Source organism: Hyaloscypha bicolor (assembly GCF_002865645.1).
Source record: "Hyaloscypha bicolor E unplaced genomic scaffold K444scaffold_136, whole genome shotgun sequence".
In the NCBI taxonomy this organism is placed as follows: Eukaryota; Fungi; Ascomycota; class Leotiomycetes; order Helotiales; family Hyaloscyphaceae; genus Hyaloscypha; species Hyaloscypha bicolor.
The window spans coordinates 1253607-1271995 of record NW_020194638.1 but is presented as its reverse complement, the minus strand read 5'-3'; the positions used below and the strand labels follow the sequence as shown (position 1 = coordinate 1271995).

Below are 18389 nucleotides of genomic sequence, written 5' to 3'. Positions count from 1 at the left end.
TTTCGTAGGTGCTGAGTTTTCGTGTGATGGAGCCTCTGTGTAATGGAGCAAGGTTTGAGGCTCAAAATTGCAATGCAGTGCTTTTTTAGCCTCATGGAAAAGGTTGAGAAAGGGGCCGGAGGTTCGGCCAGGGCGAACCTCGGGCCCCTTTGGCCGTACCGTGCACTGCAATTTTAGCCCCGAAAAAGGAGATAAGAGGAGTTGGTTGGTATTCAAGTTACTTTGGGCGGAGCCTGCACTGCAATTTTAGCCATGAGGAAGCAGATAACGTCCATCCCTGCGTGGCGGGACAAATCATTGGTACTTTGGCTTCGTAACAATGTAGTCCCCGCACACACATTCATCTCCTCATAGTTCTGTGTCGATTGTTTCCTCTAGTAGATCCTGGCCACTAATGCCCCAACTAATTAGAAAACTACGGTCGCATCGTCGCACACGCGCTTGATTTGCGGAGAGTATCCTTTCACGGCATAACAGGCTTTGTTCATCACAGCAACGCCATTAAGCTTGTATCACCATCGAGACTCATAGAGGCCCTTATCAAACCCTTAGAGTTCCACAGCAACACTGGGAAGTTGTCATCAGCCTTGTGTCTGCTGCAGCGCGTAGATTTATGCAGGGTGGCCACACCGATCGGTACCTCTAAGCGAAGTGATCGACCGTTCTAGTTAGTGCAAGATGACGCCGTACTAGGTACTTCTCGAGTAATGTATACAAAGCTCCGTAAATTGATTTATTCGTTTCAAATTTGAAATTTTAGTCACGTGCACCTTAAAGCGGCCACGGACGTCCGGCGGTGCCTTTACTGTAGTGCCTCCCTAACGCAGCTCGCCCTCATCCCGTTACACCAAATGTCCATCTTTGCCGGTCTTGCAAATACAATACCTGCTGCAATTGTATCCTTTTCAATGCGCATCTACGCACTTTTGTTGGCGCGACTTTCTTAATACTGTATCTCTACACAAAATCGCTGGTAGAGCGTTGGGGGAGGCGGGGGTGGCGCCGTCTATGAAATGGACGATGGGAAATGTTTGTCTTCGCATGCAAGTGGATGGATGGCCAGCATGCGCCACGATGCAGCCTCGTAGGCAACGCATACGATAACTTCCTCACGATCAGTCCTTCGAAGTCTGCCTCCCTTCTGTCGACGTTCGAGTCACACGAGTAGCGCTTGCCCTAAGATCGTTCGCGAACCTAGTCCCATGGCTCTCATACGCCTCTTATACCGCAAACCCGATGGCGAGATCGTCTTTCGCGAACCCACCAGCGGCGATGTCCCTTCCTACACAATACTCTCCCATACCTGGGGAAAAGAGGAGGTCAGCTTTCAAGATATGGAAGCCGGCACGGCGAGGAGCAAGGCTGGCTGGAGGAAGATAGAGTTTTGCGCGCAGCAGGCTACAGCAGATGGACTGAAATATTTCTGGATAGATACTTGTTGCATCGATAAAAAGAACGCTGTAGAGCTTTCGGCGGCCATCAATTCGATGTTTCGGTGGTATCAGAAGGCAGTGCGGTGCTACGTCTATCTTTCAGATGTCTCCCTTCACGGCGAAGGCCAGGGCGGACAGTCCAGCCATCCATGGGTGGCCGCATTCAGGAAGAGTCGATGGTTCACTCGAGGCTGGACGCTTCAGGAGCTTATTGCGCCGGCACATGTCGACTTCTTCAGCTCTAGGGGCGACCGACTCGGGGATAAGCTTTCGTTAGAAGAAATGATCTGCGATATTACCAGTATCAACAGAAATGCTCTCAGAGGTGATGCATTGTCTACCTTTACCATTGGTGAGCGGATGTCTTGGGCAGAACACCGCCAAACCACCATTGAAGAAGACGAGATCTACTCGCTCCTTGGAATCTTCAATCTCTCGTTGCCCCTTATCTATGGCGAGGGAAGAGAGAGTGCGTCTAGACGGCTTCGAGAAGAGATAATCAAACTCTATAAAGGTTAGTTCTGACTTCTAGTAAAGGGAACCGGATAGCACTCATAGAACTAGGTACTGATTTCGAACAATTTTCTGTCGGCCTCGACCTCTCGACCCTGCCGCAGTCGGTTCAATTTGTCGCAAGGTCGAAAGAGCTTACCGAAATGCATCAGATGCTTCACGGCCACAGCACTCGATCGATTATTGTCCTTCATGGTCTCGGGGGGATCGGAAAGACTCAGCTAGGTCTCGCCTATGCTATGCGACACGAAGAAAAGTTTAGTGCAATATTCTGGTTAAATGCAAATGACAACGATTCTCTCAGGCTGAGCTTTCGAGCCGTTGCTCAGCATGTCCTGAAATATCATCCTTCGACCAGTCTGCTTGCTAGCATAGACTTGGACGACCTCGACCGAGTAGTGCATGCGGTCAAAGCATGGCTCGATCTTCAGAAGAACACGCGCTGGCTGATGATCTATGACAATTACGACAACCCTCAAATAAGTGGCAATGCCGATAGCTCCGCAGTTGATATACGTCGATTTCTCCCCGGATCTAATCATGGCTCAATCATTATCACGACACGATCGGCGCAAGTCAGGCAAGGTCAACGTCTCCATGTTCAAAAGTTACTAAACGAACAAGAAGGTTTGGAGATCCTATTAAACGCATCAGGACGGAGGGATATTCAAAGTGGTATGTTAAAACGACCTGAAGATGCAAGATAAGAATTATACTAATAAGGAAGACCCCGATGTATTAGCACTAGTCAAGGAACTAGACGGCTTGCCTCTTGCTCTGTCCACTGCAGGTGCGTACCTTGAGCACGTAACGACAAGCTTCTCGGATTATCTTCGGCTCTACAAGGCGTCGTGGCTAAAACTTCAAACAACCAGTCCACAGTTGACTTCATATGAAGACCGTTCGCTATACACGACATGGCAGATCACCTTCGACCGGATTGAACAACAGAATACTCTATCAGCCAAATTGCTCATGTTGTGGGCATATTTTGATCGACAGGACATATGGTTTGGACTCCTTCGACATATCAATTCCACAGACAATAAATGGATACAGAAGCTCACTGAAGACGAACTAAACTTTAATGAAGCTGTTGCGCTGCTCTGCAGCTTCGGGTTGGTTGATATAGATCGGTCTCTCCAGTATCAGTCCGGGCCTGGAAGGTATAGTGTACACAGTTGTGTACACTCGTGGACAGTATTTGTACTTAACAAGGAGTGGGATAAGGGCCTCGCAAAGCTGGCCTTGACTTGCGTGGCTTCAAAGGTTCCTCATACAAATGAGAAGGACTGGTGGCTCTTACAACGGCGACTTCTTCCGCACGCGACGCGACAAAACGTGTTTATAGTAGATGGTAAGGTAGATACGGACGGACTGGACTGGGCCTTTTACAACCTAGGCAGCCTCTACAAACACCAAGGCAAGCTGGCTGAGGCCGAGAAGATATACATTCGGGCGCTGCAAGGCTATGAGGAGGCACTTGGACCGGACCATATATTAACACTCAATACGGTCAATAACCTAGGCAACCTCTACCAAACCCAAGGCAAGCTGGCTAAGGCCGAGAAGATGTATATTCGGGCGCTACAAGGCTCTGAGGAGGCACTTGGACCGGACCATATATTGACACTCAATACGGTCCATAACCTAGGCATACTCTACGCCGACCAAGGCAAGCTGGCTGAGGCCGAGAAGATGTATATTCGGGCGCTGCAAGGCTATGAGGAGGCACTTGGACCGGACCACACATCGACACTCAATACGGTTCATAATCTAGGCATGCTCTACACCGACCAAGGCAAGCTGGCTGAGGCCGAGAAGATGTATATTCGGGCCCTGCAAGGCAAGGAGGAGGCACTTGGACCGGACCACATATCGACACTTAATACGGTCCATAACCTAGGCAACCTCTACGCCAACCAAGGCAAGCTGGCTAAGGCCGAGAAGATGTATATTCGGGCGTTGCAAGGCCACGAGAAGGCACTAGGCCTTGAACTTGTGCCGTCGTATTTACCAGCGTTGAACACTATGATCAGCTTTGGTGACCTCTTCTCGCGAACAGATCGGAAGAACATGGCAAAAGAAATGTACACTCGCGCATTGTCTGGATACACCGCAGTGCAAGGACGTTCGTCGACGTGGTGTACTAAGATCGAAGGTCGGCTTCAGGCATTGCAAATTACGCCGGCCAAGAGCGAGACTCAACATACGCCTAGCATGACTGAAACGACCGTCTGCGGAGGCTCTTCCGCAAATTGAGAACATGGGTGGTGGTTGGACTTCCAAATCTGAATGAGATCGACACTCGCAGCAAGCACCAAAGGCACAGCTGGCGGCCCATGGCTGCTTTAAGTTACACGTGACTAGGCGCTAAAGTTTAAGTGAATGCATTACTGTAATTATGGAGCTTGTACGATTACGTGAGACATGTGGGGTCATCCCGCGCTAGCTAAAAACGTTAGTCGCTTCGCTTAGAGGTACCGGTCGGCATGTCCGCTTTCACAAAATTTGCGTGCGACAGTAACCACAAAGCTGATTATGACTTTTCAGTGTTGTTATGAGACTTCAAGACTCGGATAAAAGTCTTTCATAATTTTTGACAGTGGTTCATGCTTAATGGTCGTACTGTGGTGGAGGGGTCCTGTTGCGCCATAAAAAGAGGCTTCCCGCAAAGCGGGCGCAAAGGCGATGATATGAACGTAATTTTTCAAGTGGGCAGGTCACAGGTATTTAGGAGCAGGAAGAGTATACAGCGGATACAGAACTTTGAGGGAGATAAATATGTGTACAAAAAGTGAATTGTTACAAAGTCAAAGTACCGATGATTTGTCCCGGCACGGCCGGCGTCCCGCTATACAGGGAATCAGGGATGAACGTTAGTCAAGTTATGAGTGGTTGCGTGTCTGAGGCTTGCAGTTGCGCTGCGAATTTAGCAGGGGAGGTGTGGAATCAGGCAAGCTTTGGAATGTTTACTTAATGGTACTTGTAGTGTATTTGAAGATGTAAACCATGGTTTCGGTGATAATGAGAAGGAACGTGGGACTATGTAATGATTTGCACTGTAATGCCATCGCCGAGAGGGTGTTGCAAGTGAGAATTTGGGAAGGTACATTGAGGATCGAACTGCAACTTTAGCGTAAAAGAAGATATTTAATGGGGCAGTTGGCATTGTCGTAATGTGTGGTTGGATGGAGTCCGGGTCGAGGCTCTTATGGTTGCTTCACATCTTGTTGCATATACCTTGTAAGATTACTATAGTTTTTCCGTCAAGTGTGGTTGGTCGAAAAACGAGCATTGAGGCTGCTGCAGAGCAAGTACTTTCCAGGTTGCACGACTGAGACGAGGCAAGTGAAGCTGTTTCCTATCCCATGCAACACAGACCAAAGATCACACTAAAACCTGGTGGCCGAGCAAGTCGTACGAGGCATGCAAGGATAAAGTTTTGATAGGATGGGTAACGAGGTGTTTTGGCCGTCGCAGCTGAGCTTAATGTGTTGCAAGCAGAAATTTGGTGGGACACCCACTGGCTCGCGGTGTACTGCAATCTTAGCGTAGAAGACGACCTTTAGAATATGTTTGAAAGCGTGGTGTGAAATATGATTGGACAGAAAATGAGGTTCTGCGGCCGTTGAGGCTAAGCTATCCCTTCGTCCGGTGAGACAATGGCGGTGCAGCTAGGGGCTATGGACTAACTGCTACCGAAATCGTGCACGCAGCTGTCATCCTCCCCCTTCTTGACCACGGTAAATGCAGCCAAAGCCACATACCGTACCTCCACGCAGCGCGCCAAAGACGATCTCTCCAGACTCCCCAGCGAGTCGATTTCGTTTTGTGAGTTGTGCATGGTTGCTTCTCACTCACCACAACAATAGTCCTCTACGCCGCTTTTACGTGTTTTGGGGCATTGGGCGAGAGGCTTAGAGAGGGGCATGGCGAGGTCAGGGTTGAGGATCTTTGGTGAGGATTTGATCTTTGGACTGGGGAGGTACAAGTCCAGTTATGGTCTTGGAAGAGGAGAATCACGACGAATACGTGTTTTGGTAAGACTTGTTATGAGGAAGAGGCTATTGTGAGGTTCTTACAAATGGTGAAGAATAATTTGATGAAGGGTCTTGGGATCGGATTTTAGGTGGAGATGGCACCATGAATTAGGGGAGTTGTTCGGCAAGGCAAGATCTCACGAGCAACACTTCAAAATGTCACATTTCTGAAAAGATATAATTGCTTTAGCATGAGGTTAGTAATAAATTCAGTGCTACGAAGACTAAATTTATGTATTCTTTTTAAGTGTAAAATATATCGTTGTTTCATGCTTTTGAAGTGTTATAGATGAGTCTGGTGGTAACCGAAACTCTCGTCTTCAGCATGAGCGAGTCGGCAAACAGTCAATATCACCAATCATGGAGCAGAGGAAACAACAAGAGATCATAGTGAACCGGCTACTAGAAGAAGCATCATCAATGAACTAAGATCAGTCTAGGCTGTTCTGAGAATTCATTGGATGTCCAGTCCCTGGGAGCCCAGCTCGAATGGAAAGTTACCGAAAGCTGCATCATAGATCATCCTCCAATACGAACCCCCCCACCCAATACCCCAAGTTCCTGAATCTACTCAAGAGAAATAAACCCAAGCCATCCGAATATGCATCCAATTTCTCTCAGAAACCTCCACCAGTTGCCGCCGGGTAATAAATCAAGAAAGTGCAGGGCAGCTCTTTCTGAAATGGCCGAAGCCACCACAGAAATTGCACAAATTATAGCACTCCGCCCAGACATGCCCCTCTCCACAGAAACCACAATGGAGGTTCTGTGCTCGAACGGAATCAGCCAACTCCTTTTTGCCTTGCTCATTTATTGCTTCACGCATTCGCTGAGCAGTGCGCTCCTTGAACCAAGCAATGGTTGGTTCAGCGAAGCTCACATCGGGGATACCCGAAACCTCTAGCACTTTTAAACTCGAGATGGTGCGTGCTTCGTTCTCAAGGAAAGAGAGCATTGCTTGCTCATGCGTGACGGGTTCACCATCCCAGGGTGGAGGCGGAGCAAATCCCCAGCTGTCGAAGGTGTCGTGGTACGCATGAAGCACCAGCTTCTCCAAGCCTGTGCAGAACTTGTTGATGAATGGGATGTAGAAGCGCACGCTGTCGAGGAATTCTTCCACGCTCGGATGGCGATGTTCCTCCGTGCACGGCTGGTCTCTAACGGCCCCGCTGAACTCGAGCGTCTTGAGGCGAGCTGCATTTCTAGGGCCGATAAAGTGGAGGAATCGGAGGAAGTGATCGTAGTAGATATAGCCGGGGAGTCGATCGCTAGGTGCTTGGCTTTCCATCAAGGGAATTGCTTGATTAACAGCGATGCTCCGATCATCCCCGCCGGGTCTATAAGGCTGTGGTCTGAATAGAACATCCCCCGGAAGCAAAGTAGGAGGACTTGATCGCTATGCTGTGTCCACCATATCAAAAGAGAAACTGTTTTTGCCGTAAAGCATGTCGATTCCAGTGCGATAGAAGTGCGTGCTTGTTCGCAATATCGTGGCATCGATCAGCACCTGAAAGACGTGTCGGACTTCGAGGAAGGCTTCATGTTTGTCTGAACGCGGAGACCATACCGTCTGTGAAGGCGTATCGAATGTGCTGGGACGGTTGTGGTGTTTTGGGGTTGCGAAGGAAAAATGGGGCGTGTTCCAACAAGTGCCCCAATTGGAACTGATCACGGATGGATGGAGTGAATTTGGTTGAGGTATGGCGAGTACTTCCTTCAAGATCTGGTCCTGGATCTCTGGATATTGAATCAGCGCTGTTTAGTCACCTACAGTGGCGGGAAACTTACCTGGAGGGAATTTCGAGAAATGTCTCTTGTGGGTACGTGGAAGTTTCCATCCTCTCTCGCTGGGATGAGCAAATAGGGCGCTATTTGCCTTCGGCCGATCGATCTGCTTCATGGTTTCCTTGTATTTGCGAATGTAGAAAACCCTATTCCCGACTTGGTGCTTAAAATAACCTGCTCCTCTGGACCGCGACTTGAAGTACTCAATATCTAGAGGTGATTTAGTATTTGAAGAAGAAAAAGACAAGCGGTCCAGACAGACACATACCAGGGCCCCAAAGGCAACGCTCTCCTGCTTCATTGAGGAAGAACAATTTTGACGCTTTATTCTTAATGGCCCCTTTGTTCAAGGCCGTGTCGGGGTCATCTTCTGGGCACCGCTCCTGATAAATCTCCCTGTAAAGAGCAAGTTTCTCGGCATCGATCGTTTGGTGGAGTGCCATTCTGGTGAGAAAGAAGTAAGCAGATGCAATCAGAGCTGAGATCAAGGATTAAAGTCTGTAGTAATTATTGAGCAGTACTGTCAATGATTGAGTTGAGGTTAGAGTGGATGGATTGAAGTTGTGGGTGGATTGAAGTTGTGGGTGGATTGAAGTTGTGGGTGGATTGAAGTTGTGGGTGGATTGAAGTTGTGGGTGGATTGAAGTTGTGGGTGGATTGAAGTTGTGGGTGGATTGAAGTTGTGGTTGTTGTGGAGGGGCAGTTGTTTGGAAGCCTCTTAAATAAGATAGCAGTTACCGATATTTCTTTCATAAGGTGAGGAAATTTACAAAATTTAAAAATGTGTAATGAATCACGACTCCATTTGCTCAAATTTCCGGTATATGGTTGATAGTGAATATACATATATTACTCATTTGCAACCACGATTGGAAGTGCCCTGGAAGCCTCGAGCACGATTTCACCTTCTCATGCTTAACCTCTTAAGGGGAAACATTGGAGTGCAATTTTGCCCAAACAAAAACCCAAAAAATTGGGAACCAGAGCCAGGTTCAGGTTCACCTTTATCTGACACAAATATAGACGGTGGATGTTGTGAAAAATTGAAGTGTTTCGCAGGATAGAAGTTCGCCTATATCACAGGACAACGGACCCAGAGAGCTTCCAATGTTCAAGGAAATTGGTTGCCTGTCATCAGTTACCACTCAAAATCAATTTTAAAAGTGGTTGAAAATAGTAGGAGGCCGTGGGAAAGCAATATTTTTGGGGGGAGGCTCCTAGTCATCTCGAAGCCGAGCTGTACCCGTTCACATGAAATTTTTTCGAGATCCTTTCCCTTCCCGCAAGCATCTTGCTACCAAAGCTGATTTCAGAGTCTGATTAATGGAAATAGCCGTAATCCCATAGCTGTTGCCATTGATCAGCATTTGCATGCATGCAATGAGTGTCACATGGGTTCCTCCATCACGTCCACGTTGACTCTTTCCCTGTCGAGTTCCCATGAACGTTCTCCTTTTTCCAAGTATCATAAATTTATTGAGAAGTGATCGAGAAGTCATTGCTAAGAAAGGAGGACCTGACAAGTCTTTCTGAAGTGGCCAAAATCTCCGCAGAAATTGCCGAGGACCTTGCTCACCAGGATGTGCTACCTTCGCTGAGAGTGAGCGTTCCTTGGGATGGTCGGTTTATTTTATTGGGGCCTTGGATCTCTGAAAATAATAGTCCTTGTCCTTATCACTGACCATGTAGCCGCTATGGCCACGCTCGCTCTTGTCCTTGTAATACTCGTAACCTGCGGACGCGTCAAATTTTCGTGCCTGCAGGTGCTCATTCACAAAAGACGAACCGGAGCGGTAGATTCAACACTCCCAATCTTCGTCAAAGAAGAAAATACCTGTCAATTGACATTGACGAATGTATGCAACGACGGTCTGATACGGCTCGTGATCGGGGAACACTGCCAGTGCTCGCGATTGGAGACTCTCGGGAATACCCCGGTCGATGGTCTGTTCCAATTGACTTAACCCCATGATCGCGGTATTCAGAAGTTCGTGGGTCGATCAAGAAGAAGATACGTTGTTGTGCATAGAGACGAGGAAGTAGGTGGGAGCGGCTGCTTTCAGAACAAATAAATTGTTGTCTCTCGGAACGCAGGACTGAGATGCCTTGATTAATCACGACCTGGTAGTTGCGCAATTATGTAATTCGCCAACTCAAGTTTTGGGGGAGGCTATGAAGAGTCCAGCATATAAATTTAGCTAAGGCGAGCAAGTCCTTGAAGGTGAAGGGAAATGATCCCAGTTCACTTTTTGTTAGCTTGAGAAGACTTGATATAAATGCTCCCAAATTGTTTGAAGATGGGGTCACTTGATCAGGGTCTCATTCAATCATATCTGAATAGCAAACTCTATTATGGTTCTTGTAGAACTTTGAAGTGTTTGAGGCATAATTCGCTTGGATCGCTTCCCTACAAACAAGCTTCACTTTAATCACAACACAAACTCAGGTCAACAGCATGCCCAGATTTGAGAGGCACGTGCTCTTTTATTTACAAATATTCAAGTCACATACTAAAATTGGAGACAAAAGTCTCTCCGCAGGGATATATTTGGGGCAACTAAAGGGGAACATGCGCGAACTCATTGCTCTTCACTCAAAAACGACTCATTTGACCTCACTAAATTAAAGAAACTGACTCTTGAAATCTACAGAGAATGACAAGAAGAGAAGAAGAACCTCCCTCACTGAGGAGCACCGCTCAAATATAGTTACAGTACCTGATATATCCCCGGCAATCGCCAAGCCTCCTATCTGGTTCGGGGGTAGCGAATTGGCTGGCTGACAGTAAGCCATATGGATCCTCCATCCGACATCGTACACTGACCCAATTGGGGGTTGAGATCGTTATCTCTAGATCTCACGGCCCTTACAGCTGACGCCGTGTGGCACAGCTGCAACAACGTCAAGTCCTGAGATTCGCGGCAAGTGTTATTTTCTAACTTCCCATTGGAATTTACATCGATTGAACATTGGAAATTAACAAGCCTGTTAATGTTGATTGAAGCTTGAGGGCTCACTTAGTGTGCTATCCACCGAGTATCTGGCTCAAGATGCCCCCTCACGATTATGAGCGCGTAAGCAATAATTTCAGATCTCGAATCTTCAAGCATTGTTATTCTCCTTGAAACCCAACGTCTCTCTCTCTACTTGAATTACTTCTTTAAGAGCCCATCTGACCAAGCCCAATAGGTTCCTTTAGAAGAAGACGCCCCAGCCCGCAATCCCAAAAATGTAACCTGCTTCACCGGCTTCCCCGCCACCTCACCACCCAGCTTCCACCCAGCCAAACCGCACTCCTCTCCCCCATCCCTCTCCCAACCATTTCCCCACCAAAATGGCGAGACAGCAGCAACGTTCATACCTCACAATCAACGCCCCTCCCCAATCCCAGCACCGAGGCCACAAACCCTGCTCTCAGAAAGTGTAACCGAGGATAGTGGAATGAGCACCTGGGCACCGTCAGAACTGAATTCAAGTGACGAGGGAGACTTAAATGCCATGGGGGAAGATATTTTAGTGCGGTTAAGGGACCGGATGGAAGCGATTGAGAAGCACTTTGCTACCACTCCTATGATTGTAAGCCCTCAACCCTATCTCTTCTGCTAAACAGAATCCCGAATGGGATGATAGGAAACTTGACTGATGGGGACGTTATAGGGCAAACAAGAGATCGATCTAGAGGAAGCGAAGGAGAGGAAGGAAGCAGCGAATAAGAAGTGGTGGACTGAGTTTTGGATTGGGTTAAGCGTGGCCCTATTTATAATCTGGTGGTTAGGGGCGCTAGAGGCGGTTATTGTACTCCTTACGTGGCGGAAGCATGGTGGTGGTGAGAGCTCGAGTTGAAAGGCAATTTATATACCGGTCTTGGGTTGAGGTTAATGAGGTTGGTTTGGAGATGATCTGATGTAAAGGTTCGATTGCTAGGTGATTGAAATGGGATATCACGGGATCATTTGACTTCAGATTGAGGAACCAATAATAACATATAGGAAATACAACGTGAATTCATTGGTATCTTAAGCGCTCATCAGCATCATATAACAACGCGCACAGCTGTCAAACAAGAATGGCAAGCGCAGCCACCCATGACTTCATACAGAAATAGCCCCTCCACTCAAGTGACAGAAACATTCACGGTCTTCGTAATCCCCCTACTCCCTTGCAACGGCAAAATATTCTCCAACGAATCCCCATCACCATCCACTTTACTGGCACCAAAATCCTCCTCACTTTGTGCTCCGCTTCCCATCTGACTCTTGGTCGTAACTCTCACATCATAATTTCCACTCTTGTCTCCCGTCGGCAGACTATGCATTCCAATCCCCTCTTCTTGGACATAATACTTATGTCTTGCCGTTCCCACCTGGCCAGAAGAATTCATGCCTGCCCGACGGGTGACGAGACTCCGTGTATTTTCGAGGATGCTGCGGAAAAGAGGTCGGAGGGAGGGGAGCGAAGCGGCAAGGATGCCGATGTAGAGTTCGATACTGTTCCATACAAAATAGCTGTCACTACGAGTTGAGTCTGGATTTGAGAGGACGTGGGCTTGGAGGACCGTCTTCACAATGGAAGCAGCGCAGGCACTGTGTTTGTTAGCTCATGTTGGGTAAAGGCAACCTGGGGAACGTCGTACAAATATCCTAAGCTAAGAATTGCCAGTAATGAGAACTTTGTCCGGAGATTGACTTGTAGGTTCCAGATCACACTGATTGGAAGGGATGCAAAGAGGACGTCAGTGATAATGTTGATGATTGAATTGAACATCCCGATTGCAGTGAAAAGGTGGATGTCAAAACATTTTGCGTTTGGTTCGCTGGCGCGATCCCACGAAGCCCTTATGGGCACACAGGAGAAAAGGATCGTCTGAAATCCATCATTAGCTTACGGTCTCTCAGTTAATGACTGTAAAATTTACTCCTTCGCTAGAAAGTGTGAACGCTACCAAAAAGACTACAAGTTCTTTGTCAGCTCTGTATCTCCCAGGAAGTTTCGATTAGGAAGACTGGTATTGTTTCCAAAAAAGGTACGTGTAACATACTAATCATGCCATGTAAGAACCACTTATAAGCTTTCCCGGGTACCAGACGCAACAGGAAGAATGCCACGGAAATTTTGATGAGTGAGATCCCCAGGGTGACGGTCAAGCTGTGAAAGAATTGCCAATGTAGCATCTTCACAAACTCACCCGCAGTGATAGAAGCGGTGTGCATTCCTACCCCGTGTTGTGTTTCGCCGATGAAGCATATTAAAACTCCAACCCCACATATCTAGAGAAAAATCAGCACCATTCTCAGAGTACAGGGTAGCTTTTGAAGCGGCCATGCTGTTTTCAACTACTCCATGGCCAGTCTCATTGAGACTACTAAATGGGTCTTCCTAGCAATGACACGACAGTGTCCTCGAAAATGGTGGAATAGGATTGATAGCAGGCATGAGCCTATGAGTGGAAAAAGAAGTGTCTTACCGTCGCCGCCGTTATTAAATAATCATCCGTTCCAAATGTTTTTAGCATAATTGCACGAACATATATCCGCGCCAGAACCACAATCACAGTAAAAGCACAGAAAAAGCCATTGATTGCCAGAATAGATGGTGCATTTGTCGAAGTGTCTACGGGAGTGGCTGTCAACGAGGTATCGCTCGCCAATCTGAAGATTGCTGGCATCGTCAAGTTGCTTTTCGGATCGTCCTACGACCCATGCGAGATCTGTCAAGATCCAACTGCAAGATCCTACTGTGAGATGGGCCTGCTGGTATTGCCAGCGGAGTGGCGATCGCCGAGTTGTGTTGTATTGATTGAAAGTGAACGCTGGGGTTTGCCTTGGGGGCCCTCTGAGTGCATATCATCAGAGAAAGGGGAACCTTGGATCTGTTCCTACAGGCCATCAAACATTTAAACCACGCTATTTTGAAAAGAAATCTAGTTTGGACGAAAACGGGACCCTGAACTTTCGAAAATTCGAGGTTGGAAGGGTTTTACAACTTCCTCCTTTGGGCTCTCTGCACCCGGTACAGATCGGTACCTGATCGGCGGTGCGACGAGCATAAGACAAGTGGGGGGGGGGGGGGGGGTGGCGCGTATCGATTGTTCGCCGTTGTAAATTAGATGCAGAAACCATTTTAGTGTAGTCGCATATTTGATTCTAGTATGAAGTCACCAAGCCACAACATATATGTGGTTCGTTTGATTCGATAAAAAGTCAATAGCCTCTTCTCGCAAACGACTGCCATCCGCAAAGCTTGGCCCGCCACATGGTGACTATGTGACAGCCGGGATTCGAAAAATTAGAGACGGGTCAAAGTACAGGGGGTTGTCAAGAAAACATGCAAGCCGAGAGATGGACTCCATGTTGCCAAGCCGTTTGACACATCATTCGCAACCATTGCTACCCCCCTAAATATTTGCCAGGGTGAGGGTGGCAAACAAGGGTGTTCCAGCTAATCACAGAGTTGGAATATTATCGAAAGCAAATCGGAGAAAAACTTTGGGCTCGTAGGCTAACATTTATTTAGGGTGGGAAGAGTAATTACAACGTAATGCATGCTGCAATAGGAAAGACCATGGGAAAATTCGAAGAGACGGCTGATCCTTGTCTAGAGTGACAACTTCCACTGATCCCTAGGCTTCTGCCCCTGCTAGTAGCATCTGCCTTAGAGCTTGGCCAACATCTTCGAAGTTTGGGCTTGGGCAATCGGCTACATTATGATTAACAGAAGTAACACTCCTCAACCCACTTGTTGAAACTCTCAGACTTGCGAATTGTGACTGGTCTGCGCTTCCATGAAAAGTTAGGACGAAAATTGTACAGTAGAAACTTTCAATCAGACGATCCCCACCATCTTGATCTAACTTCAGGACATGAACGGGAAGAGGTGGGGGGGCCGAAGTCCGGAGGAGAGGGGAAGAGATGCGAGTGGTTGGACGGAGGCCCCACTGCGGAGACAAAGTTTTGGCATCGTTGTACTACTAGTAGTAGCCGCAAGAAGCGCATCATTTCAGATTTCAGAAGCAGAGGGCGTTGAATTAACCGTATCGCAGATTAGCAACGGGCAACACCCAGAATCTTGGAGGAGGGTCTGGATCTGAGAGCGAAAGTGGCACGGAAGCCATGAAGCGGCGGATGATATTCTTGACCTGGATCGCCGGGGTTCGTCTGGGCTCTGGAGGTGGAGTTGAGAGCGATCCAGCTAACTTGGCAGCAATTCAGATGAGAACCTCCCAATATTTCGTGGAGACTGCAGAAACTCCAGCCCTTGGTCAAGAGCATGCGTGGTAACAGGTGCGCGGGCCCCCCCATAACCATTGACCAAAGACTCAGGTTTCCCGGAACCGGGCCAGGCCTGCCCACGTATCGAGGAGATGCTTGGCGGAGATGATCTGGTAACGCCGTAAGTCCGGGACAGTGGATGTTTGTGCTACAGTACTCCTGGTGCGAGCATGCGATGCTGGCATGCTGCGAGCCATGATGGCGGAACCTCGGAATATCTGCAGTCGTGATCGGCAGTGCGTTTACTGAGTTGGAACTAATCTCCAACCTTTTAGAGTTTGAGGGGGGGCGCTATTTCACCTTCCCCGAATCCCCGGGTCCAGTTTCCCTTGCTCTTCCGTCGTTCTCAAAACCTGCCACGATCCAGGGGCAGTGGGGAGTTGCTCTCTCTAAGCGGCCTTACTCGGTTTGTGCTTTCCCTGATCAGTGATCTCGTTCGAATGACTCGGGAAAGGTGCGGCAAATCGATGCTCTCGAAGAGAATCTTCCCAATCAAGAGACAGCAAGCCTTCCTTAGAAGGGTCCTTCAGCTTCACGAACTCGTAAGTCGTGCCAGGGCCCTGAAGAGCGCGTTTAGCGTCGGGCCCACTACGCCACAACTCTACAGTAATTATCCCACAATAATGCTGTTCACCGCCGCAAGGGTCTCTCGAGTCCATCTGGATGGTCCGGACCGTCCGGTAAGTTCGGCGAGCTGCAGCGTTCCAGCCTCCATTGAACGTCGTCCCTTTCGTCTAATTATTGACCGTTGGGATTACCCCTGAATCTGCCAAGCTCACTCGGCAACCTCCTTTTTTCGGGTTGGTCGGCACGACTTAGGGCTTCGCCTCGTGTCCCTGGGCAGCCAATTTACCCGCCCCCAAACAACCCCAGCAAAGCTTCATATCGCCCCAAGATAGCCCAAACAGCCTTTCCCTTCTGGCTTCTTTCTGCATCCTTCCAATCTTGTTCCGTACCGTTCCTTACAAGCTCCCGCCCGCCAATGGCGTTGCTACACCCGCCCCACTATTCCAAGCTATTGGTTACCCAAAACGTCGAAAACTGGATCCACGACCCCACGTTGCCATGGCATGGAAAGCAATGTCCGTCACGAAACTCTGCCTATCTCCCAGCTGGACAAGGGGATGGCGAGGTTCAAATACTGGACGGTGTCTACCTCTAGGTCCTCTAGCCATCTTTAATCCGCTGTAGGCGGGAAGCAAGCCAGACTTTTCTACGTTTCAAATTAAAAGAAGGACCAGGAAACTCCGGGGATCAACGCACCCAGATCTCTCTAAAATCCTGTTGCTCTTTTTCAAGATGCGTTTCCAATCCTGGGCACCCCTTCTGCTTGCCTCGGCTGCATCGGCCTTCACTCCAGCATCAACAACCAGCACGGACCTGTTAGCTGCGAATGGTCTTCTCAATCTTGCCGTCAACCAGATTCAACAGGCTTTTCGGGGAAGGCAAGGAGGCTGTACATTGGCAAATGTTGCAGTGAGGAGAGAATGGTGAGTGCGGTACTGTCCCAAGAGTGTCTCTTTTACTGATTAGCCAAGGTCAACATTAACAAATGCTGAGCGGAAAGCTTACACTGATGCTGTTCTTTGTCTACAAGCAAAGCCTGCTTTGACTGACCAAACCCTTGTTCCGGGTGCTAAGTCAAGATACGGTAAGTTAGCCTGCTCACCGAAGGAATTGTTATGCTGATGGGACATTGAGATGACTTTGTGTGGACTCACATCAACCAAACACTTACCATTCACGGCACAGTATGCTTCCCAACATTTCCGTGGAGACATTCAGTTACTAACACCAGTTCTCCCAGGCCAACTTTCTGTCATGGCACAGATACTTCACATACACTTATGAACAAGCATTGCGTGAAGAATGTGGATACAGAGGCTCGCAGCCAGTGAGTACACTACTTGGTCCCTCAAGAAACATTTTCTAACAGTTTTACAGTACTGGGTGAGTTTACCTGGTGCCTCTGCTCTTTGGAAATCTTGGACCTGTGCCCTTATGTTTCGAACCATGAGACTGCACTTTATGAAACCAAATTGCTAACTACGACACGCTATTAGAACTGGGGCAAAACCGCTTTTGGTGAGTTCGCTTGAACCTCTGATTGGTTTCTCAGTACTGACATGCTTTCAGATCCTGTCAACTCACCGGTCTTTGATGGCTCTGCATACTCCATGGGCGGGAATGGTGTTTATGAAGCCCACAACTGCACCAACGCTCTCCCAACTGGCTTGAACTGCATTCCCCCAGGACAGGGAGGTGGCTGCGTTGAGACAGGGCCTTTCAAGAAGTATGTATTCGTGACAGCTTTATCCCTTCAATGTGGCACTCCTAGGGCTATACTAACAATCACTCCAGCATGAGCGTCAACCTTGGACCAGTCGCCCCAACCCTGGCCGTACCTGAAGTTGTAGCAACTGGCCCCGGCACGGCCTACAACCCGAGATGCCTCAGGAGAGACGTCAGCGTCTGGGTGTCGTCGCAGGTGAGAAGTCGAAAAGGCACTTCTCTGTCAAATGTCACTGACACTCTAGCTCCAGTGGACCACGGATAAAAATTCATCTGATCTGATCACCCAAAACACTGATATCGCCTCATTTCAAACAGCTATGCAAGGAGACTTTGCGTCAGGCATCTAGTAAGCACACTATTCCCTTATGAGCTAAATAGGAGACAACCTCCAAGCCTCGCTCAAGTACACAGTCACTAACTCCATCTCCTCTACAGCGGTGTACACACAGGCGGCCACTTCACCATTGGTGGTGACCCAGGCGGAGACCTTTTCACATCCCCAGGAGACCCAGCCTTCTTCCTCCACCACGCACAAATCGATCGCACGTGGTGGATCTGGCAAAACCAAGATCTTAAGAACAGACAAAACGCCATCGCTGGAACAATTACCCTGAATAACTCCCCACCGAGCAGAAATGGAACTTTGCAAGATTACATTTCGATGGGTGTCAATGCTGTTGACATCCAGATTGGGGATGCGATGAACACTCTCGCTGGTCCTTTTTGCTATATTTATGTTTAGAAGGCGAGGCGTGAGTGAGTCTACTTCTTGGTTGGGTACTCTGCTTGTACATAGAAAAAAGCATCATAATGTATATACATTTTTAATCGGATGAAGAAATGGAAATTTCTGCACTGGTACTGCTTGCGCCTCTCAAGCTTGTCTGAACCTTGCTTGAAGTCGTGATCCACTGTAAGATCATAATGGTTAAATAAATCTGGAAGCCTTGGTACAATGCTTTGCAAGAAGCGACGAATGAACCCGGAAGGACCGGGACATTACAAATTAATGCATGGCCAATAAATCTGGAATTCGTAGGACATTGCAAATA

At 48.2% G+C, this 18389-nt stretch overlaps 4 protein-coding genes across 4 annotated transcripts; 3 read left to right on the top strand and 1 right to left on the bottom strand.

Moving 5' to 3' along the window:
* Positions 1-848: 848 nt before the first annotated feature.
* Positions 849-4474, top strand: K444DRAFT_618582 (HET-domain-containing protein). The gene is made up of 3 exons (XM_024881351.1): positions 849-1947; positions 1998-2621; positions 2674-4474. Exons 1-3 carry the CDS (start codon positions 1203-1205, stop codon positions 4206-4208), a joined length of 2904 nt encoding a protein of 967 aa, XP_024731027.1. The 5' UTR covers positions 849-1202; the 3' UTR covers positions 4209-4474.
* A 6350-nt stretch (positions 4475-10824) lies between these two features.
* Positions 10825-11617, top strand: K444DRAFT_667750 (uncharacterized protein; the record flags this gene model as incomplete). The annotated part of the gene is made up of 3 exons (XM_024887331.1): positions 10825-10848; positions 10964-11350; positions 11432-11617. 3 exons carry the CDS (start codon positions 10825-10827, stop codon positions 11615-11617), a joined length of 597 nt encoding a protein of 198 aa, XP_024731026.1.
* A 100-nt stretch (positions 11618-11717) lies between these two features.
* K444DRAFT_618581 (uncharacterized protein) lies at positions 11718-13783 on the bottom strand. Its single transcript, XM_024881350.1, has 5 exons — positions 13239-13783; positions 12813-13041; positions 12690-12724; positions 12408-12637; positions 11718-12357 (listed from the first exon to the last, which is right to left on the bottom strand). The coding sequence occupies exons 1-5, from the start codon at positions 13437-13439 to the stop codon at positions 11889-11891; spliced, it is 1164 nt and encodes a 387-aa protein (XP_024731025.1). The 5' UTR covers positions 13440-13783; the 3' UTR covers positions 11718-11888.
* Positions 13784-16367: 2584 nt separating this feature from the next.
* Positions 16368-18305, top strand: K444DRAFT_136007 (putative tyrosinase). The gene is made up of 10 exons (XM_024870506.1): positions 16368-16532; positions 16576-16693; positions 16744-16793; positions 16850-16936; positions 16987-16992; positions 17106-17127; positions 17179-17335; positions 17404-17530; positions 17586-17683; positions 17773-18305. Exons 1-10 carry the CDS (start codon positions 16530-16532, stop codon positions 18077-18079), a joined length of 975 nt encoding a protein of 324 aa, XP_024731024.1. The 5' UTR covers positions 16368-16529; the 3' UTR covers positions 18080-18305.
* Positions 18306-18389: the final 84 nt, after the last annotated feature.